Source organism: Oreochromis aureus, linkage group 19, assembly GCF_013358895.1.
Source record: "Oreochromis aureus strain Israel breed Guangdong linkage group 19, ZZ_aureus, whole genome shotgun sequence".
Taxonomy (NCBI): Eukaryota; Metazoa; Chordata; class Actinopteri; order Cichliformes; family Cichlidae; genus Oreochromis; species Oreochromis aureus.
In genome coordinates this window covers 21,247,359-21,272,655 of record NC_052960.1, presented here as the reverse complement: position 1 = coordinate 21,272,655, position 25,297 = coordinate 21,247,359, and the positions used below count along the sequence as shown (strand labels likewise).

At 43.0% G+C, this 25,297-nt stretch overlaps 1 protein-coding gene across 3 annotated transcripts in view; it reads right to left on the bottom strand.

Annotated features, from left to right (window-relative positions):
* The window catches only part of LOC116322310 (latent-transforming growth factor beta-binding protein 2), a 90,854-nt gene that overhangs the window by 17,173 nt on the left and 48,384 nt on the right, over positions 1-25,297 (bottom strand). For 2 of the 3 annotated variants that reach the window (XM_039603441.1, XM_039603442.1), the window contains exons 9-31: positions 22,078-22,152; positions 16,557-16,679; positions 16,298-16,462; positions 14,525-14,845; positions 13,337-13,356; positions 13,061-13,097; positions 12,513-12,587; positions 11,521-11,646; positions 10,944-11,072; positions 10,646-10,765; positions 10,210-10,329; positions 6,630-6,749; positions 6,315-6,437; positions 6,078-6,203; positions 5,836-5,961; positions 5,526-5,651; positions 5,270-5,395; positions 4,642-4,767; positions 3,562-3,687; positions 3,182-3,301; positions 2,921-3,046; positions 1,122-1,244; positions 343-471 (exon numbers count right to left, since the gene is read on the bottom strand). In XM_039603441.1, coding sequence (XP_039459375.1) covers positions 343-471; positions 1,122-1,244; positions 2,921-3,046; positions 3,182-3,301; positions 3,562-3,687; positions 4,642-4,767; positions 5,270-5,395; positions 5,526-5,651; positions 5,836-5,961; positions 6,078-6,203; positions 6,315-6,437; positions 6,630-6,749; positions 10,210-10,329; positions 10,646-10,765; positions 10,944-11,072; positions 11,521-11,646; positions 12,513-12,587; positions 13,061-13,097; positions 13,337-13,356; positions 14,525-14,845; positions 16,298-16,462; positions 16,557-16,679; positions 22,078-22,152 — 2,808 coding nt within the window. The remainder of the gene's footprint in view (positions 1-342; positions 472-1,121; positions 1,245-2,920; positions 3,047-3,181; positions 3,302-3,561; positions 3,688-4,641; positions 4,768-5,269; positions 5,396-5,525; positions 5,652-5,835; positions 5,962-6,077; positions 6,204-6,314; positions 6,438-6,629; positions 6,750-10,209; positions 10,330-10,645; positions 10,766-10,943; positions 11,073-11,520; positions 11,647-12,512; positions 12,588-13,060; positions 13,098-13,336; positions 13,357-14,524; positions 14,846-16,297; positions 16,463-16,556; positions 16,680-22,077; positions 22,153-25,297) is intronic. The other variant, XM_039603443.1, reaches the window with a different exon arrangement.

The window sequence follows — 25,297 nt, the reverse complement described above, 5'->3', positions numbered from 1 at the left end:
TGGGCTATTTTTCATTATCTTCCATGGTGGCCTTTTGTGCAGGAAGACCCAGAGGACTTGATAGCTTTTAACTTGCATCTGTCCCTATGTGTGCATGCCAACCTGATATGTGTGATGGGGTGAGAGACCTGCAGAGTGGTGTGTTGATTTGAATACTAAACTACAGCCATGGAGTAATGGAGTATTAGGGTCATGCACAGTCCATAAATAGATTGACCCCCTTTCAATACAATTAAATTTGCTTACACACAAAAACAGGCTAAAAATCCCTGTTTAATTCTTTTTCTCCACATAATTGAGCGTGCTAGTCTTTTTAAGTACAGTGCAATTTTGAAAACTCACCACAGCCTATGGCGAGTTCTTCCTCAAGGCCAGGCTGGCAACCCACAAAGCACCGGTAAGAGCCGATGGTGTTCTCGCAGTGCCAGGTGCCACACACTGAGCTCCCAAACTCCTTGCATTCGTTCTGGTCTATACAGAAGAAGAAGAAGAGAGAGAGGGAGAGACAGATGTTTGTCAGTAACCGACAAACAGAGGCGCAAACGTAACCACATGTGCAATCAGACACAAATGCGCGCACCCCCGCACGCAAACTCGTATTCCCACCACTGCTCCTCTGCTCCCGGTGTAATGGCTGCAAAGCAGGAGTCGGCCAGGAGGCCTGTGGTGTAGCTGTCCTCAGTAAACGCAGCAGGCAAAGGGAATGGCCAAGAACAATATTATCACAGCAACCAAAGAACTTGTGAAGGAGCTAAAGGGAGACGTTCCAGAGGGAGAAACACCTCCTGCTCACAATGGGGTCATTCATACTTCCCACTGGGGAGAGGGAGCTGAGGGCTCCAGCCATGTAATCCAGGCACCCCTCAGTCCCAAGACCACGGAGGAAAGCCTCTAAGCCAGGCTTGGACACTTTCACTGGAGCCTGACGTGCTATAGATAATCAATCATATCCAACTGTGCTATACTGCGTATGCTTGAGCCTTAATGTAGCGTGACAATCAAACAGCTAAAGCTGACATGTTGTTTTAGTCAGACAGATGAAACTTCTGGGCAGAGGTAGGGTCAGTAACAACCGTGACAAACACAACTTAAAAACAAAAGGAAGTTTTAATCAGTCTTACCCTCACAGTCAGCCGTATCAGTGTTGAATTTGAAGCCGGCCTCGCACAAGCACAAGAACGAGCCCTCGCCGTTGATGCACTTTCCTCGGATGCACACATCATCCTTGCTGCATTCATCCACGTCTACGACCGACAAAAAGTGGGGAAAGAAAAGCAGATAAATTAGCGGAAAGTGCGGCTCAAGATCTTACAGATTGATTAACAGCAATTATCCGCACAGATCCTCCATCTTCAGCGAGTCCACCGGGAGCACGGCTTCTTCTCGTATCAGAAAAAGAATGTGTAATCAAGCGCTCATCTGAACACAAGGCGTGCTGGCCATTTGGAGCGCTTAATGGTATACTTGCAAACAGGAAACAAAGCAGAAGAGAGATCTACCTCAGCTTTTCAGGCTGAGAACATTTCCCCCAGACTCGTTAAAATTAATAACGAATGCTCGATGCCTGATTAGCTGTAGATGGGTGGATAATTGCGGCATTACAGCATAGCTTATACAGTACTTGGACTTGTGGTGAAAGGTGAGGGAAAACGCAAGAAACCGGAGGAAATTCATCACTGAGGAAAATGCCTGCCTTCCTTTTCCAGTCTTTTGATAATCAGATGAATCTTACAGAGACGACAAGGTAAACACCCGATTGCAATGATAGGGAGGGAAAAAAAGCAGCACTCCAGACTTTAGGTAAATACATAAATATGCTGTGACTGGATAGCTTTGGAGTATATTCAAATCCTTCAAAGTCTTATTGAAAGGAACAGGAAGGCCATGGCAGAACTTGTTGATTTGGATTAAGCTGAGATATGTTTCAGTCCGCTGTCAGTCTTTTATTGCTCAGGCTGTTTTTTGCTGGTCTGGAAAGGCCAAGCGTCATTTTGGCCCCACCTGACTGAACATATCTTTCATTCCCATAACCTCACAAACCCTCGTCCTCCCTTCTTCACGGCCTTCAGGCTCATGTCAGAAGGGGGCCTGGCTTTTATTGTGTCAGCACTGTACACACAATGGCAGACTGCAAGAAAATATATGACAACTGCTGATTTATAGGACAATTAGGGCCCAGTATTTGTTGTGGCGAACAGCCAAAGTACCTGATCCATGCTGGGCAACTTGCTCAGTTTGTGATATCTGAAGCACTCCAAGGCCAAAGCCTTTCTGTAGAAGAACGCCCCTGCACGAGGAGTGACCCTTGTCCTCTGCTGCAAGTAAATCCTGCCAACTCCATGACCATGCCAGCACCTTGCAGAGGCCAGCCTACCTGCTTCATATCATGACAGAACAGTTCACTGCCAGAGATCTTTTACTTAACTCATCCTCCACCAGATTGCAAGACCCACCAGAAATAACACTGATCCAATTCTGACATCCTAGCCAGAGTTATTTCATGTATTGTTTTAGTAAACTGCTCCAGATTCTTGTAAAGCCCTCCTTTAGCTGATGATCAGGCTACTACCAGTGGGTCACTGGGTGCGGCTGGAATAACATCAAACTGTCCAAGCTGAGGGAGGGTGAGCTGAGATAGTTGATGAGGCCATGGCCCATTACAGCCTGTGCACCCATGCCAGGTGTCCCAGGCTTGGCTTCAGCACCCAAGAGAGCATGGCGAGAACAGCCTGTCTGCACTCAATGAAAAAAAAGCCAATAATGTTACTGTAAAATGACTTAAGCAATATTTGAAAAAGCCATTATTGCTTTATTAACAACTTGCTCCAATCCCAAGTCTGTTCCACTTCTTTACACAAAGCCCAAGAGAATCAAGATTTCCCACTGCTCTAAGCATTCTCGCTCCAGAGCTTTCCTGTACCTTGGCAGCCGGGGCTTCCATCGGTGGTGGTATACCCGTTAGGACAGACGCATAAGTAGGAGCCCTCAGTGTTCAGGCAGTCTCCTTCCCCACAGATCCCTCCAGCGGTTAAACACTCATTGATATCTGCCACAAACAAGCACAAATACACATAAGTACATTTACACAGCTGTGTCAATATGCCAACATGAGGTAAGCCACGAGAAACGACTAACCACTAATTTCATATTTTAGAGCTATAGTGTATTTGCATGTTTATACCTCTGCAGACTGTCCCATCCACCAGCTCCATGCCAGAGGGGCAGGAGCAGCTATAGGAGCCGATGGCGTTGGTGCACTGACCTCCCACACACAGCCTGGCGTCCTCACATTCATTCACATCTGAATTGACACACACACACAGACGTCACCGGCATGACATATCCACACCAGCTGTAAATCACTGTGCGTCACTTCAAATTTGCCCAAGTTTTGACATCTAGACCGAAAAACTTCCAGACCACACTGAACATGTGAGAGAAGTCATGCATCATGTAAGACGGCTAGTAATGACTTACTATATTGGAACAGATGACTGCGAAAATGATTGCATCGAGATCATAAAATCGAGCGACCGCAGCGAGCCGCCCATTTCACTGTACCTTCACATGAGCGCCGGTCAAATGCCAGCTCGAAGCCTGGATCACAGGCCATGCAGGAGAAGGAGCCCTCTGTGTTGGCGCAAACACCTGTGGGGCAAACACTCGGAGACTGGCACTCATCGATGTCTAAGAGATAGAAGAAGAAAAGATTGGCTGTAGGTTATCATCCTAAACAAAAAAGTATATAGAGCCCCGTTTTTGTGCTTCCACTGTCTTATCTGCTAAGAATCATTAATGAGCTCAGCTTAACCTACTGTGCCGCCTAATGTACAGTAAGCAGAGCCCTCCTTATTAGATCACACTGACAGTGTTTTATTAAAAAGGGTAGAAAGATAAGTATGTGGGACAATCACTGAATCCAAAACAGCAAGCTATTACAGGTGGCGTATAATTACTATATCTACAAACAGTCACTGGCTCACTGTTATGTGATCTCTCGAAATTCCTCGAGCTGGTACGGATTGTATTTCTTGTGGTGAAAATAGTGCGGGCCATTGTTAAGTGATTGAGATGGCTCGATTTTTTTTGCCTTTGGGTGAACAGAGTGAGTTCAACAGGGCAAGTTTGCTGCAATAAGTGAGAAGCAGGGGAGTGGCTGACTTCATTTCAAATTAAGTCCTTAATATTTTCCATGGCATCAGAGACATCCATTAAAATCCTATCAGAGGCTGACTTGGAGTCGGGCTTTTACTGTGCGACTTTTTCCCAGCGCTAAGACACATCGGTGGGGGGGTGGGATCTTCCTCTGAGGCTAGATCCACACTTCTGTTTAAAAACACACCAAAGTATATGAGGCTAACTGAGACCATGTTTTAATCCATTTAAATAATCATTCCTGTTCTGCTTCCCATGAAGTCATGACAGACTTAACTTTACTGGATTCTTCAAAGCAGCCATTTCCCTGCATTTATCCCATAAATCATGTCATGAAAAATTACCAGACGCTGTAAAGATTTTCTGTAATCAGGGCCTAATGCATTCATCTTGTACTGTGGTCCACTATAACTTTGGCTCAATTTTGCAGCATACTGAAATATCAAACTTTTCTAGGCAGGTACTTAAGTACAGATGCCCTCTTACCTTCACAGTAACGACCGTCCTCATTCACTTGAAAGCCGGCTTCACAGCTCCTGCAGGTGTACGATCCTTCAGTGTTCAGACACAGCTGACCCGGGCACAAGTTAGCCACTGAGCACTCATCCACATCTGGACACAGATACAAAGGCACATCATAGCACAGATTACCATCTCTGGCTTCAAATAAATAAAGCTTGCCAGTGGTAATCAGTTAGATGGGTAATCACTAGGGCTAGGAATCACAAATGTCGACACCTCTATCTTTTTAGCTGAGCTATCTGCAGGATATTTGCCTGACATCATCCTGTTCTATTTGAGGGCTGGTGTCTCATTGTGTTGAGCAAGGAGCAGATGATTGGTGCCAGAGGCAGAGGGGTCCAGGTTCCAGCTATGATGTGATGTCTAGAAGTATTTTAGAGTTGTTGCCTCAGATGAGGAGACTTTGGGTTCATGCTACCACACCTCATGTTATTTACATACAACATAAAGCAGCTCAGAAACAAATCTGCAGAGCAAATGAGACTCTGTTAGGTGTAGAGGTGAGGTCTGGCATGTTTGGAAAGCCAGATCTACACACACCTGGGCTCAAGCATGCAAACATAAGCAAGGACATTCCACCACAAACTCTCACCATCGCACCGCTGTCCATCCTCAGAGACTCTAAAACCGGGCTCACAGACGACACATGTGAACGAACCCTCTGTATTTGTACATGTTCCCTGGGGGCAGGCAGTGGGCAGTGCACACTCATCAATATCTGTTAGGAAACAATATGGGGACTTAGACATTCACTGGCAGATTGCAATGTTTTCACAACAACAAACTAAAAAGGGAGCTCAAAAATAAGAAAAAGCTCCATTTAAGTGAGTATTTTTCAATAAGCCAACCTTCACAGAGCTCTCCATCAAACGACACTCTGTACCCCGTGGGGCAGTTCTCACAGGTGTAAGAACCTTCTGAGTTTAGACAGATCCCGTTGACACAAGTAGACAGGGACTGGCACTCGTCAATATCTGGAAAAACACATAGTGTATATCAGTGTAAAGATTCCGTACATACGGGAAATGCAGTTTCGAGGGAAAGTCAATTTTACAGGGAAACGACAAGCTGCTCGAACGTGTTGAGTAAGCCTTTAATAGTCATAACAATGCTAATGACTTTCACTGAATGACGAGAACAGCTGGAGACTGTTTTTACCTTCACACCTCTGCTGGTCTTGAGACACTCTGTAACCAGCCTTACACCTGGTGCAAATGTAGGACCCCTCTGTGTTGGCGCACACCCCACCTAGACACAAGTCGCCCTGGGAACACTCATCAACATCTGGAAAGCGAAAAAGGGGCAAATATCATCACAAGGGGCAAAAATATCATCACTGCCTACCGGTGTTACCTTAAAACGGCACGTTAGTGTAAACCATTAGGCGGCCAGTTTCATACCTTCACATCTCAGTCTGTCAGCAGATGGTTCAAACCCAGGCCTGCAGTTCTGGCAAGTGTAGGAACCTGCAGAGTTGATGCAAATTCCCGCAGGGCAGGCATTACCAGTTGCGCACTCATTGACATCTAGCAGGGAAATAATTTGCAGACATTAAGTTGCTGTCGAGAGTGCGCCACGAGCAGAAAAGTATGCGGTGATGAGTTACACCCAACAGCTCTAGTTAATCCTTTGCAGACCTTCACATGATTTGCTGTCTGAGGTGACTTGGTAGCCATGGTTACAGGTGCATCTGTAGGTTCCGTCCAGATTGACGCATCGGCCGTTGAGACAGACTCCCGGAAGCAGACACTCATCCACATCTGGAGAGAAATCATAGGGGAAAAAAGAAAATAAAGCCAACCTCTAACTCTTTGTAGATTTTTTTTTTTTTAAATAAATCTTCAACGGTACTGCAAGGCTTCCACGACTGCCCTATTGAGAACTACTCACAGAGATGTAACTTTGATATGGGGTGTGAATAATGTCTGACCGATCTACTGACTGACATATACCTTGGCAAACATTGTCTGGTGAGAGTTTGTAGCCTTGGAAGCAGTTGCACCTATAGGAGCCCTCGGTGTTGACACACCGCCCACGGCCGCACAAGCTTTGGTTCAAGCACTCGTTCATATCTGAAAACGTATACAGGAAGGATGTTTTAGGTTTAAAGGGCAGCAGCATGGTGCAGCGTTTAGCTTTGATACCCTATACAAAGTTCTTGGTTCAAACCCCCTCCTGGGTGACTGTGTAAAGCAGGGGTGTCAAACATAAGGCGCGGGGGCCCAGAAATGGCCTGGCAAAGACTCCAAACCACCCCGTTGTACTGCTTTGGAAAATGTTGGGATACGTTTGGACTTTTACTGTATTTTCACAAGTTTTTCATCTTTTCCAAATGATAAAGACCTCACACAAGACCACTCATACTAATAACTAATACATTCATTGTAATTAAGAGATAGATAAACAATAAAATGACAGAAAAGTTCCTACTTTTTCACTCTCTGATAAATAATTTTCTAATTTTCACAGTGATTTCAGAGTAAAAGGGAAAAAAACAAAGTTTTATAACAAAAACTTTGTTTTATAATTACAGGACAGTCCGGGCAATGACATGCCAGAACTTTTTCTGTAATTTTATGCATTTATTTCTCACACTTTAAGCCCAAAAAAACCACACTAACAGATTTCTTTCCTTTACTACAGAAGCTTTTCTTTAACATGCACAAAGAATGATACATGCTGCTGAAACTGCACCTTTTTTTTCTTATATTAAGATATCACAGGGATTAAATATGTAGTTAAACTTCTTTACACTGACAGAAAGTGTTTCACTGGTGTGGCCCACTTAAGATCAAAGCAGGCTGTATCTGGCCTATGATGTAAAATGAGTTTGACATCCCTGGTGTAGAGTTTGCATGTTCTCCCTGTTCTTGCAAGATTTTCTTCGAGCACATGGCTTTCAGGTTGTTTGGTGATTTTAAACTGGCCACATGTGTGGATCTGCGGGCATGTTGCTGCCCTGTGATGGACCGGTCATCGGAGCAGGGATAAGCTTCGACCATAAGTTGGAAAAGCGGTTAAGAAGACGGATGCATGGATGGATAAATAGATGGACAGATTTTAGGTTTCACCCTGCCACAATTGTACTGTGGGACGAGCATAAATTAAAAGGCTTAGCTCACTGAAAATAGAACAAAAAACACACATTTTCACCACTTTTGCAGAATCTAACATTACAAATTTGTTTTTTATACTTTCAGAAATTGGCCTCTGCATACAAAAATCTTTGGATATAAAATAAAAAAATGTCTCTGTTTGGCTTGATGACACTGGGAGTAAATGAAAAAATATACTTTTATGTAAATAAAGCCTTTAAAAAATATACAAGTCTGACAAAATGAAAAAAGCACAACACAGCAAAAAATGCTCTAGATCTCCTATGAAAATAAGGGCTGTGTCAGCATTGTTTAGCAGTAAAAGGGAAACAATTACAGCATAATTAGTGTGCGTAATGACTACAAACAGCAGTCATTAAATTACATCAGTGCGCAGACCATGCCTCATTCATGAAAGCCTTTTACTATTTGTGGAAGTAGCTGTCTTTTCCACCTCATGAGTCAGAGCTGTTGACCCAGGAATCATAATTGTGGAAAACCTCATGTAGAAACAGTGTTTTATAGCATTGTAGTGGAATTTATCAAGTGTTAACAGTGGGTTTTTCTTTTTTTTAGGTTAGATTAAATTGTGGGAAGAGAATGAGAGTGAAGTGTGATCGTGTGGGCGACTGAGAAGAAGACTATCAAAGAGGAAGGAGGCGGTCTGCGAAAGGAGGAAGGGAGAAGAGAAGATCGTATTAAGAGTTGATAAAGACTCGGAGACTGAGCACACACGCTGGAAACTGCATGAGAGTCACAGAGTGGGTTTTGTTTGCTTAACCACGGGCACTGCCAGATGTCTGTCAGTGTGGCCCAGTGTTTTGTTTCTGCTATCACGCGGCATCTCTTAGGCCTGCCTGCGATAAGCCCCGACAAGGGAGTGGAACCGTTTTCTCAATCACACCAACAATTAGGCTTATCCACGATTTGGTCAATTGGATTCAAACTACTGCACTGTGCTGTCGGCAATTGACTGAAGCAAACGCTGGAAACTCGCTGCTGATGCTGTATGTTTTATGTGACTCCCAAAGCGGCAGACCTATGCCGCAGGACTGTTAGCGCTACTTGTGCAAATGTCCAGAGCAAAAATATTTACCTCTGGCGTTATCCCTCATTTACGAAGTTCCTCTCAGTTACTATTTATACACCACAGGTTTACAGAGAATGTATAATAATAGCAGACTGGCAGAAACTTTAAAGCAGCCAAAGTGGTGTTTTCTTTGGTAGCACGAGAAATTGTGAGACTTTAAACCTGAGCGTCGCTCAACTGACTCACTGAAAAATCAATTTTAAAGAACTCAGAAGTGTGACTGAAGTTCACTTCCATATTTTTCATCGTGCTTTTTCGCCGTGCGAGCATTTCTGCGTTACTCCGTTCCGGGAGCTTAAGTTTCCAAACAAATTAGAGGGGTGCAAGGTCATACGGAGGGGAAGTGGTAACTAACACCAGTTGGGTTGTTATGTAACAGGGCCACTTTTAGGTTGGTAGCCGCTGGCGTGTAATCTTAAACAAAACACATACCGAGTGTAATCTGTCAGCCATTTGTGTGGTCACGTCTAGTAATCTGCAGCGAGACCTTTACAGCGGGCCACAGACAACATCACGGGTGAGTGAGAAAATTTGTTTGCGTGCCGGGACCTTTTGGCGGCGGGGGAACAGAGCCTTCGACCTTCTCATACATCTCCTGAAACTCTCACCTAGCCCAGCAGTGGTAATAAAGCCTCGCTCGCCTCTGCCGGGCCCAACAGTACAGTGGCGAGAGCTCTCCAACAATAATACACTGTTTGTTCAAGGCTGTAGCCAAGAGAAAATATTTGGACTCTCCCAAATTGAAGTATTACAAACAATCTTTTTACAGGGCCAGTGATATCAAAAGATCAGCAATAACACGGTGGATGTGTTTAAACAATATTGGGGATATTCTGGGGCTGCTCGGGTGGAGGAGTCGATTTATTATACGTGGAAACACTGAATAGACAAAGGCGGTGGAGTCGTGCTCTCAGTCCATGCTATATAGCCATCATCACTGTGGTTTTTGGGCCGTCGTTTGGGCCCAGAAGTGCTCCTTGCTCGACATAAAACATCCAATATAAAGTCGTTTGAAGCGAAAATACTATTTATTTTATCATTTTAATGCACATCAGCAGTCCCTTTGAGCGAAAAGCCACAATCCTGCAAATTTAGTTCTGCTTGTGATATTTGGGGAGCTGTACTGCATCATCGGCTGTCAACACGTCTTTAATGGCATGGCCTGTTGCCTTGTTTTTTTGTTAGGTTTTTTCGAGTGATGCCAACCAGGGACAGCAGCTTCAAGTAGGTAAAAGTTACCTAATACATAATAGGGAAGCCCTGTTTATTTCCATGCAGCGGTTGGAAACACCCTTAGGATCCTGGGTACTGGTGCCACGGCTATAATGGGGTGTGAGGTTGCCTTACCCACACATCTTTCACCGACAGGCCTGAACCCTGGTCCGCAAACCTGGCACCGGAAGGAGCCGAGAGTGTTGACGCAGACACCGTTGGGACAGGAGCTAGGATCTCTGCACTCATCTATATCTGGACAAAGCGGAAAACATGAAAAATAAAAATCTGAATTAGTTGTTGCTAAAACAATGTTACTAAGACAATATGTGCATGCATGGGAGAAAGAGAGGGTGTAAGGCCGCAAATGTACACATACACAGTCCGTCTGTCACGGAATGAGCAAAGTTTTCTTCCTGGCTTTGACTAAAGGAAAATACAATATGTGTTTTGTTAGTGCCCAGCTCATTCAGCTAATTCATGGAAGCAAACAAATAGGCCTGGCCGGGACTGCCCTGTTATGTGAACTTGAGCCTGTGTGCGTAGCTGCTTGTGCACGCACGCAAGTTACCTTCGCACACGCCTCTCCGAGACTTGGCGTAGCCAGCGTTGCATTCACAGGTGTAAGATCCCTCTGTGTTGACGCATTTGCCATTCTGGCATTTGTTGGGCATGCTGCACTCATTAATGTCTGCCAGTTTAAATGAAAACCAAGGAGAAGGGAAAAAAGAAAGTTACTGTTGTGTTCTGCAGCATTAATTAGGGCAGAATGCTTTTAAAATGAACGGCGCTGACAGACGAGGACTTGCGGTGCTTAGTTTCCATTGGAAACTTTATATCTCCTACTGTTGATTGGGGCTGTGTCTCACCTTGACAGAACTTCCTGTTCTGAGTGATCACCTGGCTGTAGCCACTGTGGCAGTGGCAGGTGTAGGACCCATAGCTGTTTATACAACGTCCCTTTCCTTCACATGGATCCTCATCGCACTCATTCACATCTACAGAAAAAGAAAGGAAAGCACGCGGCTGTTGCATTTCACCAGCACAGTACACTTTTATAGCACCGACTTCAGAGCTTCCTCTATGAAACAGAAACGACACAGGCCAAAACCCAGCTGTGTGGAGCAGAGGCTGTGTCCAAAAGCCTTTGTGAAAAAAAAGGACCACAGCATCAGCTCTCTGGATGGGCCGTGAGCTGTTGTCAAGCATCACAGGACAGGGTAGCATAAACAAACAGAGTCCTCATTTTGGCTCACTTAATTTCTCAAAGGTTTATAATCACTGGCGATGAAGACTGGCTTCTACTGTGATGATGACGGACAGAGCTGCCGTGGCATCTGGTGTCAGCATGTCTGTGTGTGTTTGTGTGCTCCTCCTTCTCTTTGAGTGTCCCACTGTTACCCCTGTTTTGCTTCATTTTTCTCTCTCGTTCCATTTGTTAGTTACCAATGCAGTTGGTCTGCAGTGCACTGAGCTTGAATCCTGGCTCGCAGAGGCAAATGTAGCCGGTCTGCACAGAAATGCATCTCCCACGGCCACATATAGCGGGGGTCGTGGCACACTTGTCAATACCTATGGATAGGAACAAAGATGTGCAGAGTTGTCACTTGAGAAACAAACAAGATTATTTGTGACCTAAGGTTGCGCAACATTGGTCTAAAAAAACAAAAAAATATATAAATGTGCATTCCACGAACACATGTTGTTCTCCATGGGAACTCATCGTGCTGTTTTATAGGTGGAGTCGTGGATGGGAGCGCTGGTTTTACAGCACTGTAGCGTTCTAACAGGTGGTATGGAGCGCGTACAAAGCGTTCGGCAAGAAACAGGTCATGCACAGTAGAGCCTGACATTAGTTTTGTACTTGTGTTTTTCTGTCCAAAAGAACGATGTTAAACTGGGCCTCTGGGTCTGGCTGATGAAAAAAAACAAAACAAAAAAACCCAATTTCTCTATAAGATTACTATAAATTCCTCTCACTTCCTAAATCTCTCTGTCACTCTCTCGCTGAGTCTGTCACACAAACACGCTTTCACCATGTCCCGTGCTCTTCCTCAGTTTTTCATAAATCTGGCCTCTGTCCACTCAGAGTAGCTTCCTCTTCCAAAAGGCACACTCTTTCTTGGTTTCTCGGCCTCTCACCCTCTGTGCAGAACAGCAGCATCAAGCCAAATTGGCTCTGGGAAAAGGGGTCAAATTAAGCTCTCTCCAGCTTTACTTTGGGTAAGCCTGCAAAAATGCCTTATGAGTCCTACTGCTGTCTGCCAGAAGTTTACAGAGTGTATAAAAAATGAAGAGCTGAGCCCTGTGGTGCTCTTTCACATAGCAACTTCCTGTCCACCTGTTCATTGTCATTTTGTTTGTTTTGTTTTAGATGTATGAAGTGGGGCTGAACATATCTAATTTCCTATAATGTGACTTTTTAATCTATTGTTTACCTGTAGCTGAATCAGTATGGGATGGTTCCTTCGAATCTGGCCTCGGGTTGATGCTCGGGGAGTCCGGAAAAATATCTATTAAGACAGTTAAGGTGAGTCATAAGGCACTAGATAAGCACAAATGACAAAGTCAACTAAATCTCTCTTAAACTTTGACAGGTTCTAGTCTCTACAACCAAAACAAGACGCCGCTTGATTTGCCAGCCACTCTAATGCCTTAGCTGCCTATTCAACACTATAAAAGTGATCTACTCATTTTTCCAGGCTAAAACAAATTACAATGACCAAAACAAATAAGGTAGACTCATTGATCATAGCCTTCAGACTTGAATGTCAGTGTTTTCGCTGGCGTGAGGGCAAAGTAAAGACTGTGAATGCCACTACTGTGTGGGAGCAGTTTATAGAAATTACACAACATGTTTGTGCTTGACAGAAAGCTTAGAGATTGTAAATCAAACCCAAAGAGGCATTAAACAACAGCTGGAGGCACTTGCTCAACTACCAGTCTCGTATGATCTGTATGAATAAAGAAGGAAAAGAGAAAATACCTGGATACTGCGGCGGTAACTCTGTCACAACAGCTGGCTGGAAAACGAGCAAATATTACTCATCAAAAAACATTTGGGCTACATTTTTCACCACCATATTTGTATTCACAGCATTCCGGTATTTGTTGGTAAATTCTGTGCTAATTAGATGTGCGCATCTACCAAAATGTGGTCTGAAGAAGTTATATAATCATAACAAACCCTCCAGCTGAAATAGCTAGAACACATGCCGAGAAGAAGCATGCACCAAAGGGCTGACGAGGAGGGAGAACTTACCGGGCTCAGACTTTCCACATCTACCGCAAAAAAAAGAGGAAAAGTGTATCAGTGGAGAACACTGAAATTCTGTCTGCATTTACATGTGCCATCACAAAACACATTTTTGTTCAATTATGTGTACACGCATGTTGCCTTTAGACACTCGTCTGCAGCTTTGGTGATCCTTTTTTTCCCTAACAAAAATTGGCCAGATTTTTTTTTTCAAATATTTGTGAGAGATAGTGTACACCGTTGGCCAAGAAAAAAAAAGATGAAAGAAAAACATGGAATTAGATATCTCCGATAATGAAGACAAAAATCCCAAAATATTTAAAGAACTGTCTCCACATACAAATCAAAATGTTGCAGCACTGCCAATACAGTATCTCACAAGCCTTAAATCAAGAAGATGCATTTGCTTAAAATCCTGAGGATTAAGATTCATGATCCGTGTGGATTACTTGTGTGCATTTTTTTGATGCTCGCGGGGGTTTCACTTAGACGGCTGTGAATATGTTCCATCTATCAAGCTTTTATTTACGGAGATCAAAGCAGCTTGTTGATGTTTACATTTTCACAATAATGTTAATGCACTGCATCCTGTATGTAAAAAAATGCCATTGTGCAATCACTGCAGCTGCTCTGAACTGTTTATGTCACGGGCTGTGGCGAAAATCAAGCTTGTTGCTCTTCTGACAGACTAAACTCATCAGCTGATCTACGTGCCAGCCCATATCAGTTGATGGGTCAGCTCACCCCCTTTGATGCATCCAGTTGGTATGTGTTGTTTAAGCACTACTTAAGCTCCTCTAGCCAACTTATAGTTGCTTTGCATCTTCGAGACACTTTGCAGAACAGCTCCACCCCAGCTTCGCCTTTTTCTTCTGGGTCTGACTTAATGAATGTCATCTGCTCTCAGTGATGCCTGCTCTGATCTGAATGGCCCTGCTGCTGCTTTGCCTGGCATGAAAGGCTGACTTGTGCTTTCCAGGTCCCAGATCGGAGCCATACGCTCAAATGTAAATCATTGCCAGAGAATTAACAATCTTCTTTTGACCACTGTATGGTGGTCCTGACTGAAACATCCTTGGGTTTAAATGAATACCATGTTTAGGTAACATCCAAGGCCTACGCATTCGCCAAGAACACTGTTTTAACTCTTTGTCATACAGTACAAATATTTACCAACATAAAACTTATTCTTACCATCTGTGTGTGGCGGTCTAGGTGTTTCTCTGGCTGGATGTGAGGGATGCTGTGGAGTCAAAGGGTACTGGGGTGCTTGTGGGGTCTCAGAGTAATCGGGGTATTGGGGTAGCTGCGGTGTTTCGGGGTAGCTGGGGTACTGTGGCCCACTGGGAAACGAAGGCTGAGAAAATGGAAACTGCGGATAAGTAGGGCTCTCATCCTCGAGTGACACTCCCATGCTCTGCAGCTCGACATCATCCAGCTGTCGAAGAGAAATCTGGACGTCAGATCGCGAGTAAGTGTATCCGTGGCCAGCGGGGCAGATCTCCTTGAAGTGGTCTGCAGCACAGGAGACACAGGAGCGACCAGTAAGTGATCGAAAACATCACCTCTGCATTCTGAGCTTGAGCTCGAAAAACTGACATTTAACTTTTGACAGCATAATCGTGGCTCTTATTTCTATCTGATATTCAAAGTAACACCATAAGCCATCCATGTAATACAGTTACGACAGGCACGCTGTACTTTATGCTCTGCTGTGAACAGGGAGATTGGGTTTCGGTGACTGCCGCAGAACTTAGCAAGCTGCCAGGCCAGTGACAGCTGTCAGAGGAGGCTAACAGCGATGGGATTTGAAAACATGCGGGCATATCGGCACTCTCAAACAAACAGACACAACTGTACCACTGCGGGAAGTAGAGGATCATGTAATGCTGAATGACCTTTGAACTCTTTGGTGTAAAGGCATGTGAGTGAGAGGCTAATGGAGGATTGGCTGGCTAGATAAAAGGCGAGAGACTGCACCTCTTTGTATCCGAGTCCAAAAAGCCTCAGCAATGGTGAATCCATTACAAGTGAGAGGCTCTTTGTCCCCTACCTGACCTGAAACCCGGCTACTCTATGCCAAAAGAGTCTGGAATAGAGATATGAGTAATGACAGATATGCGGTCACTGTAAATGCTTGTGTAAATACAGGAAACGTGGATATGATAGGCTACTGAATGATGAATTTAAAGTGGAGGGAAATGGGGCTATATATGATCAGAAGCCACATCTGAGGAATCGGCGTAAATATGGAATTAAACTCATTGGGCTCCTGTTACCGAGTCACAAGTAATGGCTCTGGCTGCTCTGTTCAGGGGTCTAACAGCTTTTCAGGCCATCCAAAAAGCTAACGTCCGAAATAATCAAAGGCTGTGTGCCCGCGCACTGCGTCGGTCCTAACTGAGCAGCACCGTGGAGGTCTGTGTCTATGATATCTGATCTATGACAATCCCCATGAATCACTGGCCAGTACAGACACTCAATAAAACCAGCTTGTTTCTCTCAGAGACTTTGAAGATTAAATCAGTATGAAAAAACGATGACAACTACTTCCCATGTTTCACTTGGCGAGGTCATGCATTTCTGCTGTGAAGCTTTGCCGGTTTATTAGTGGGGTTTCTCTCTGAGGGTTGGAGCGATAACACAAGACTGACTCCCACTCTTATGTATCCTCCAAAATATGAAAACTGTTATGTTTTTGGTCCTTTTCCACTCCAAACACAGTTAGCTATTTTGAACTGCTTTACACGCCTGGCAAAGAACAGAATGGTGACTGAGCGGTAAATATTTTTTTTCCCCCTATTCTTTCATTACCATTGCTACCCCTTGCATAAGATTGCATGCAACACTTTATTTCTGCAAAAGCGTTTAACTCAAGAAGGGGAGTACAGTAAACGCAGAAATAGAAAAGAAGATCATTCTTTGGGTAAGCAGAAGAGGAGCAGAGGGTAGCTTTTGGGGCTGTACCTGATCCTGGTAAAGGACAACGATCACACCCAGCTCCCCAGGCCTTGCCCACTCTGCTGCAGCAGCAGATCTGCTTGGTGAGGTGATTATTGAGTGGCAGAGAGCATGTCCCTGCTGAAACCGACCGGTAGCACGACGCCCTCTGGTCAGACACTGCTTTGTCCGCTGGTAGAGAAGAGAAATTGGAACACAAGTAAGGCATAAGAAAGCCTAGTCTTAAAGTGTGTGTTACGAATCAAAAAAACCAAGCAATACTTACAGACACAGTGGCTCCTGGCAGGATCTAACATATAGCCTGGTTTACATGTGCACCTGTAGCTTCCTTTGGTGTTGAGACATTCAGCGTTTTTACATATTCCAGGCAACAGGCACTCGTTGATGTCTGTGAAATAGGCAGAGTACATCAGTCATTTCGAATATATCCTGGCTTATGGAAATTTCATGAAGTCATGTTTATTCCCAGGGAAAAAAAATTGATTTTCAGTCTCACCCCCCACCAAAACTGCACATATCAATATCAACTTCGGTGCATTTTCTTTCCAATACACTGGGCAGCAATGATTCACACATTGAAAGGTGTCAAAAAATTGCAACAGATCATGTAAGCAAAGCCGCTCGCTGTGGGGAGGCGATGAAATATGGAAACATTAAGGTTACACAACTGCATGAAATCGTGATGACAGGAGGGAGACGTACACATTTGACGAGTGTAAAACAATACACGCTCAAAATCCCGTCTTGCTTGGAAAGTAAAATATTGCAGCTGTGGGAACACATGCAGTCATGTAGACATAGAGGATATCACTGAGAGTTTCAGATTGTCATCATCCTCAGCATCTTTCCTTCACAGCATCCAATACGGTTACGGGATCCTCAGCTTACGTCAATAAGTGAAAGTCATTAAAGAGATTTTTTTTAATTTATTTATTTTTTCCTCTGTCTGGCTTAAACCACATGCAGGAATGGTAGAGTGGCCAGAGGAGTTTGCCTCCTGCTCCAAGAGCTCCCGAGTCCTTAAGCTAAACGGAGACAAGCTAACTGGTTACTGTGCCAGAAGCATAGGGGGACATGCTTAAGGCGCTTAGTCATGTGATCACACTGGGACCAGGCAAAGATTGTTGTTCTACCGTGTTAAACAAAGAGTACATCATTAGGTCTTTTCCCATTGCTTTGACAACTAGAACCCGACAACCTGCCACCACAGATTTTCCCCCAATTTTAATGAATCTGCTCTTGTTTTGTTGTTTTCCTTCCTGCTGGAAAAAGTGAGCTTACAAAAGGTCGAGGCTGATAAAATCAATGGGCTGAAGGAAATCCAGGGAAAACCTTAATGTTTTTCTTGTTGTTTGTCGCCCCTTTTTCGTTTCCATTTTGGGTTTTCGTTGCTTTTCCACCTTACAGTGACGTACTGTGAAGAAACTACTGATGTCATGCCGGTTTCCCCCAAGTCTACACTTAGATTTTTGCAGTGACTTAACTTTAGTTCAGGTAGCGTCTGGTCACCTGAAATCAGGGCACCATTTATCACATGGTCTTTAATCCATGATTCAGTCGAGTCCCAGATTAGTGCTATTGTTACAGTCTGCTGGTGGGTTGATTTAAATTGAAACCGGCTTCCATGACAACCTGCCATGACCAGCGCTAATCTCAACATCTATTCTGAATTTATGCTTGGTTGCTCTTCTTGACAAACATCACTTGTGGTAAGAACTCACGGCTTTTAGCGTGACTGTTTTTATAGTCTACCAGCACATGACAAAGTTCCCTGACTTTAGCGTCAAACAGTCTGCTGCTTACTTGACCTTTCCCCTCTTTGTTCAAAATTCATGTAAACACCTACAGAATTTTCTACAGAAACTATGTAAAGCAAACTGGCAACATTGTTCCTTATACTGTGTATTTTGCATTGTGAGTAAAGAGAGCACCTTTGGACCACTTTGGAAGTCTGTGAAGTGAATACACATGGTCAGAATTTAGCCAAAGCGCCATTACTGGGAAAAACAGGCTTTTTCAACATATTTCTCTATCAGGATTTCAGCCTGAATACCAGGCTAGTAGTCGACACGATGAGTGTCAAATGTCAGTGTTGTGAAATCATAAGCAGCTTTTTATTAACTTGATCAAAAATGTCCAAAGAGTTGCATAAGACTTCATTAATCTCCTCTTTGAAGTGGTGTATGAGTAATGTGACCTGCTCCCAGCACTAGTTTACCACCCACAACACATGCACATGCATCTCTGTGGGCTTTTTCATCTAACAACCACAGCTACAAATGGCCAATTCAGTGACCTAAATTTTTGAGAAGGAAGCCTCTAAAGATAAGGAATCATCTCTGAAGTCTGAGACCTGAGAGAACGACGCTGATAGGAAATCTTATCGTGCTGTGGCGACGATGTCACTGACCGCAAAGGTCAGCGGATGTAGGCAGACTGGCAGTAAATCAAGACAATTACCAAATACGAGACAAGCCCTGTTTTGTTCCAATAAAACACATTACAAGCAGCTCGAGACTGGAGCCACAGGAAGGAGGGCTTGACCCCATCCTAATAATAATGACAAAATCTCAGAAAAAGCTGATTTTTTTTCCTTCTTGGCAGTTGGTAAAAGTCCTTAAATTAGAAATAATTTTGGGAGAACGAAGCAGCAGCCGAACGCAGATTTAAAGCACTTTAGTAAATATTGTGGGTAACTGTCAGCTTTGCTTTTTTGGAACTCAGGAAAGGAGCAACTGGAAGAGGGAAACATCTTGAAGCAATCACAGAAGAAAAGCATGAATAATAGAAAGATAAATTTCTGCATTCATTGGCTGCTCGACACATTATTGGAAAACAGGAGCGTCCTGGTCCGCAGGTCTTTCTTTTATTAAAATATGTTTCCCTGCTCAATAATTACCTGAAAACATCAATATTGCGACTGTTCTCTGCAGAAAACATGTTGAACTTGCTGAACTAAAGGATGAGGTCTTCTATAGGGAGAGTCAAAACTGTCCTCTGGACTTTAAGGTTGTTCTACGCCTCAGCAAGCATTGCCCTTTGGATCATGACACAATTAATCAAGTCAGTGACATAGCTCTTATGCGAGCCATCAGAAAAGCTGCAGTTTGTAATGTCAAAACTGTCAGCCTCAGTTGTCAGTGTTAGGTGTGAGACTTTGAGCCATGGTTTATTTGCTCATGCGGATTTCAAGGCTATTTACTGACACCAACAAATGCAAATGGTTGGAATTCTTTAGCGGGAGAGTTGACACTGTGGGTGTTTACTGATTCCTGAACCAAACACAAGCTGACAAACAGCCACTGCTGGGATGTTGAAATGGACGATAACACAGTGTATATGTTCAGGGACAACCACGTTTGTTTTTACATACAGATAGATGGGTATGCTAGCAGTCACACAGCTGCTCTGCTGCTTTTGAAAGGCAAAGCAGCAATCTGATGCTCACAAGTACTCAGAGAGCCATCCATGCCATGATCACTAACTCAGAACCCCAAGACCAATTAAAACAGGAGCCCCAGGTGCTTATTGACTGCTGAACTCCGACCCCAGACAAACCCTAACTGTGGTCTTGACCTGCTTCCCAGACATGGGAAGTGGGGGGCAAAAAAGTCAGTCTCCCAAGCAAGGACTTTAATTAAGTGTGTTCTCCAGGTACATCATTGTTTACCACAATATAATCTGAACATTAGAAGATTTTGAAAGTTTACTTCTTTGCAAACTCAAGTTTCCCCACTGGGGGGCTAACCAGGTTGCTGCTGGAGGTCTTCTATGTCATTCAGTGTTGTTACCTGCAAATGACAACAGGAGTCTTTCTTATGCTCTAGAAATGTGCTGTGAGCTAGATGGCCACTATAAGCAGCCCCTCCAGCAGGTGGAGAAATGATTCATATGTTGCTATCACGAGTAACATTCAAGATGTTGGTGACTATCAGTGAATAGAACAGGCGTATATTTAGGCATTTAAGCATGTAGGCATGGTCAAAACAACCTGCCTAAGTTTAAACTGAGAATCACAATGGGAGGAAACTTGATTTAAGTGACTTTGAACGTGGTTGTTGATCCCAGACGGACTTGTCTGGTCTTCAGTATTGCAGAAACTGCTGATCTACTGGAAACCATCAAAACCATCTCTAGGCTTAAAAGAGAATGATCCAAAAAAGCAAAAGCATCAAGGGAGCAGCAGTTCTCCAGGAGAAAATGTCTTGTTAGATAATGGCCACACTGCTATGAGCTGACAAGAAGGGAACAGTAACTCAAAGAGCCACTTGGTACAACCGAGGTATGCAGAAAACCATCTCTGATCACACAAAATGTCAAACCTTGAAGCAGATGGGCTTAGTCTAATGCCTCTTGGTTTCAGTTAGATGTTCAGATGCACTGTAAATCCTAATATAAAAGTATTTTACAGTTTTGTTCTGTTCTTCTAGAATATCATTAAATTTACATAAATAGACTGTGATTTCACATTTCAAATGTAAATTAACGTAAAATCACTGTAATGTAATAAAACATAATTTTCTTGTTTTTTAAATGTATTTGTCTGTACATATGCATATTTAGATTGTTAGAATACATTCACAAATGTATCATGATTACACAAATGTGTGTCCGTTATTTGAAAGATTGAACTGTTAAATCCAAATGTAATGCTATGGAAAAATATATAAAATGATTCTCATAAACTTTTTTTACATCAAATAATTATTACTATTATTGCTAGGGCGTTGTGTCCTTGGTCAAGACACTTCACCTATCGCCTACTGGTGATGGCCAGAGGGGCCGATGGTGCGATATGGCAGCCTCGCCTCTGTCAGTCTGTCCCGGGGCATGCAATCCATTATTATTTAAACCAACTGTTAACTGTATATTTCTGTACATTTAAGTATTATTATTCATATTGCCACATTCATTGACCTTGTTTATAGGTAATTTCATTGTTTAATCACATTAACATGTTCCTAATTTAATGTTTAAAAGCACTTGAAAAAGGCAAAATCCCATGTAAAATTAGGGCAACAAACTGTATTGTCATTACTGAAAATAAACGTATTTTTATGAGAAAGTTATTTTCTGTTATTTTATGGTATTATTTTGGTGCCCCAGCTGCCAGAATATTACTGTTTTTCTAGGATTTTTTTTTTAACAGTGTTGTAGGGTCAGAAGTTGGATTAAAAACTATGAAAACATGGATCCATCCTGCCTTGTATCAACAGTTCAGGCTGGTGTTTGTGGTGTTATGGTGGATGGGTGTTTTCTTGGCACATTTTGGGCCTTAGTACCAGTCAAGCATCATTTAAATGCCACAACCTACCTACGTATTGTCCATGACCACAGTGTTCCCATGTTCTGATGGCTACTTTCAGCAAAGCCATCAGAACACATCATGTCAAAAAGCTCAAATAATTTCAAACCGATTTCTTGAACATAGCAATGAGTTCACTGTATTCGAATAGCTTCCACATTCACCTGACCTCAATCCAACGTGGTGGAACCGTAAATTAATATAATGGAGGAGCAGCAAGTGTGTGATGCTGTCATGTCAACATGAACTAAAATCTCTGAGAAATCTTTCCAGCACCTTGCTGAATCTATGCTGCAAAGGATTAAAGCAGTTGTGAAGATGAAAGACGGTCCAACCTGGTACTAGCAAGATATACCCGATGAAGTGGACAGTGAGTTTATTTTATCACAGTCATTTAATTATTTTTAATATATCTTTGTTACTGCTAAAATAAACATGAAGTCACTTAAAGCTCATCAGCATATTTCATGCAAAGGCTTACCTTGACAGTGTGTGAGATTCATCCGTTTAAAACCTTTGGAACATTCCACCTGTCCATTCGCGATCACTGCATATGCTGTAAACAGAAACAAAAACAACAGTTCAGAGAAGCTCAGTGATGTTAAATGACGTGCTATGCTTCTTTACTACAGCGGACTGCTTTCATCAGAGAGGGAGAAGAGAAGGAGCTCAAGTTTAGGAGAATTTAAGGGAATTTAAGGTCTCAGTAATAGGAAAAACAAGGAACCCACAACTGAGCCTTGAGGGACTCCAGCAAGAGTCAAATGGGCTCCCCATCAACTACATTTATAAGGCAGCTTTGTCATCCAACAAAATGTAATAATGCTCTATGCCATTCATAATTGTGTAAATCCCTAGGCACATCATCATAAATTTGTTGACTAAGCCTTTATGACAGCCCTGACTGTTTTCATCAACCACGGTGCAAATCTAGTTAAACGAGAGACTAAAGCTTTAACTGTGCGCACAAGGAATGACGATTAATGTGCTGCTCACAGGAAAATGATTGGCCAAAATGTCTTAACGCTTGTTTTTTGCCAGAGCAGTACAAATCACATGGTATGTGTGTGTTTCAGGTGTGCGCTTGAGAGGTGCTGCAGTAAATAACACATTTGTCGGTTACTGCCCCAGTGCGGGCAAACTGTCAGTGTTAGAAGCCTGAAAACATGGTGTCATTACTCATTCGGCACCCAGTCAAGCCCCGGCACGCTCCATTAAATGTACAGGGGGTCAATGTGGCTATCATGTGGCACAGAGTAAGTCTGTTAGTGTTTAAATGTGTGTGTATCAGTATCTGTGTTTTTTAACAGAGATTAGGGGAAACTCTATGAGAGTCTTTCTTAACATAGACAGTGATTATTGGTACCAGATCTTTCCATGACTCAGATGACTCAGATTCTCTATGAATGTTGAAAAGATAATATCTAACTTCTGATTTTGAAGGAAAAAACGTGTATGTTTGGCTGTAGAGGACTGTAATGATGTGCTTGTTAGCAAGACAGAAGAGTCTTTAGCTATTATAGACTGTACAGTGCGAGACACATCAGACAGCTCAGAGAAATGATTATAACACTTTACTCCCCTGTGCTATATACACTATATGAGGTGCAATCAAAAGTTCTGTCTCTCTGCCCATAAAAAGCAAAAACTATTTAAATCTGGTCACTGTCTCATTCAAGGTCATCTCCTTGTGTACCTCTGGAGCACTTCCAGTGCTTCTAAGCCTGAAAGTGGGGCATCAGGTGAGGCATGCTCATTACTCTCTCAGACTGGTAAGGCTGAATTTCTGTAATAGCCTTAAGCATCTGAGGGAGGTGCAAGTGATCATGCACCAGCATACAGCACATTAAAAGTCAGGAGTTTTAACCATGCCAACACAACTGCCACTCAGCGCCCACACAACCCAACAGATTTGGCTAAAGACTTGCCCTCTTCAAGTCATCATCCACTGAGAGGAAAAAAAAACATTAAGGTTTTCTGCTCAAAGAAAGGAATGACAGCAATGACAATCTTTTGATTCACACTATGGGCGTAAAAAATAACATTATACCACAGCAATGCATTGCTTTGAATCTGCTGCCACAGTGACGAAGGGTCTAGAAAAGATGTGACGCATGCAAGAACGTAAAACACCACTGCTTTGCCAACAGAGGTATTTGGGAAAGGGAGAGAAGTCCGTTCGGTTCAGCCCAAGAAAACCAATGTGGTGTTGACTGAAAGAGTGCTCTAGTAAGATGTAAATGATGCCTGACAGGGTAAGAAGAACCAGAAAAGAACCATCTCCATAATCATCAGTTCTTTCTCTCTGTCCATGCCACCAGCGTTAAATACATGCTTCCGGTATTGATTCAGCTGCTCCCTTATTTACTATATAGTGCACAAGAGTCAAAATCCCAAGACAGCAATCCATCAAACCAAAACCCAGCAATCAGTCATGAGTTTGTGTCATTTTCCCAGGAGTGACTGGAATGTGTGGCACATGAAGGTTTTTTGGGAATGAAGTCCTGGAAGCTGAGTTATGTTTTGGTCCTGCTGTGACCCAGTCGACCAGGCAGGGTCGATGTACCTGAGGGTTGACAGAGCAGAAGTGGGTCAGCATGAAGCGGGCAACACGAAAAGGGGGGAACTGTGTCAAAGCAACGCCCCTGTTCCTGCCTGCCCACCTCCTCATCTTCCTCCAGACCCTCATAATCCCCCTCCGAAGTTTCTGAGTAATGAGATGTTGTGGTAGGAGCGATGGGCACGTCCTCCCGCAGTGATGAGATCAAGGAAAGTCTGGCCTGAGTGACAGCAGGGCGCACATGCCAAGGGAAGCACAGTGGGGGAGGTCCGGGAGTCTCAATAAAGCTTATTAGCAGGGAGAAGAAGACTCCCTGCAGAGATGAACAGCTTTAAGATGAATTTGAGAGAGAGGTAATATGTTGTGCTTGTGCATCTTTAAAGCCTAATTATTTGAGTAACAGTGGTGAAAAACTGAAATATTTGCACATATACAGACATGCTAACAGTAAATTTTTGTACATAGGCTCCGTTTTGGTGCCATTATGGTCTTGGGGTTTTTTCGTGTATCTGAGTTTTGGATTCCTCGATTGATGTCATTTTTATTCTAGCAATGGTGAGTTTATTATTTTAATTCTACTGCCTGTTCATGTTTATCTAGTTGTGGTGCGTCTTTGGATAACTGTTTTCATAGTGCAGGGGTGTCAAACATAAGGCCCAAGGGCTAGAATTGGCTCAGTGGATGGCTTTGAAAAATTGAGAAGGAGGGCATTTGGACTTTTAAATGTATTTTAATAAGTTCTACAGATTTTCTTGCTGATAAAGACCTCACCCATGGCTATTCATACTACACCAAAATAATTACATTAAATTAAATGTTGATTAAATAATTAAATTTCCTATTTTTTCACTACTAACTAAAGAAATTTCTGTTCTTACAATGGGACCACACCCCCAAAAAAGGACGTTTTCTGTGACTTAACAGACATTTCTGCTTTATAATTACAGAACAGTATAGTCAATGAGCTACCAGAACTTTTTTCTGTATATTTTACACATTTATTTCTTACAGATGAAGCCCAAACAGTCGTGCTGACAAATGTCTTTGATTTGCTACAGCTGAATTTTTTGAAAAAACTGAGACATGCTGTTGAAATTGTACTTATTTTTCTAATAATAAGATAATCTCAGGGATTAAATTC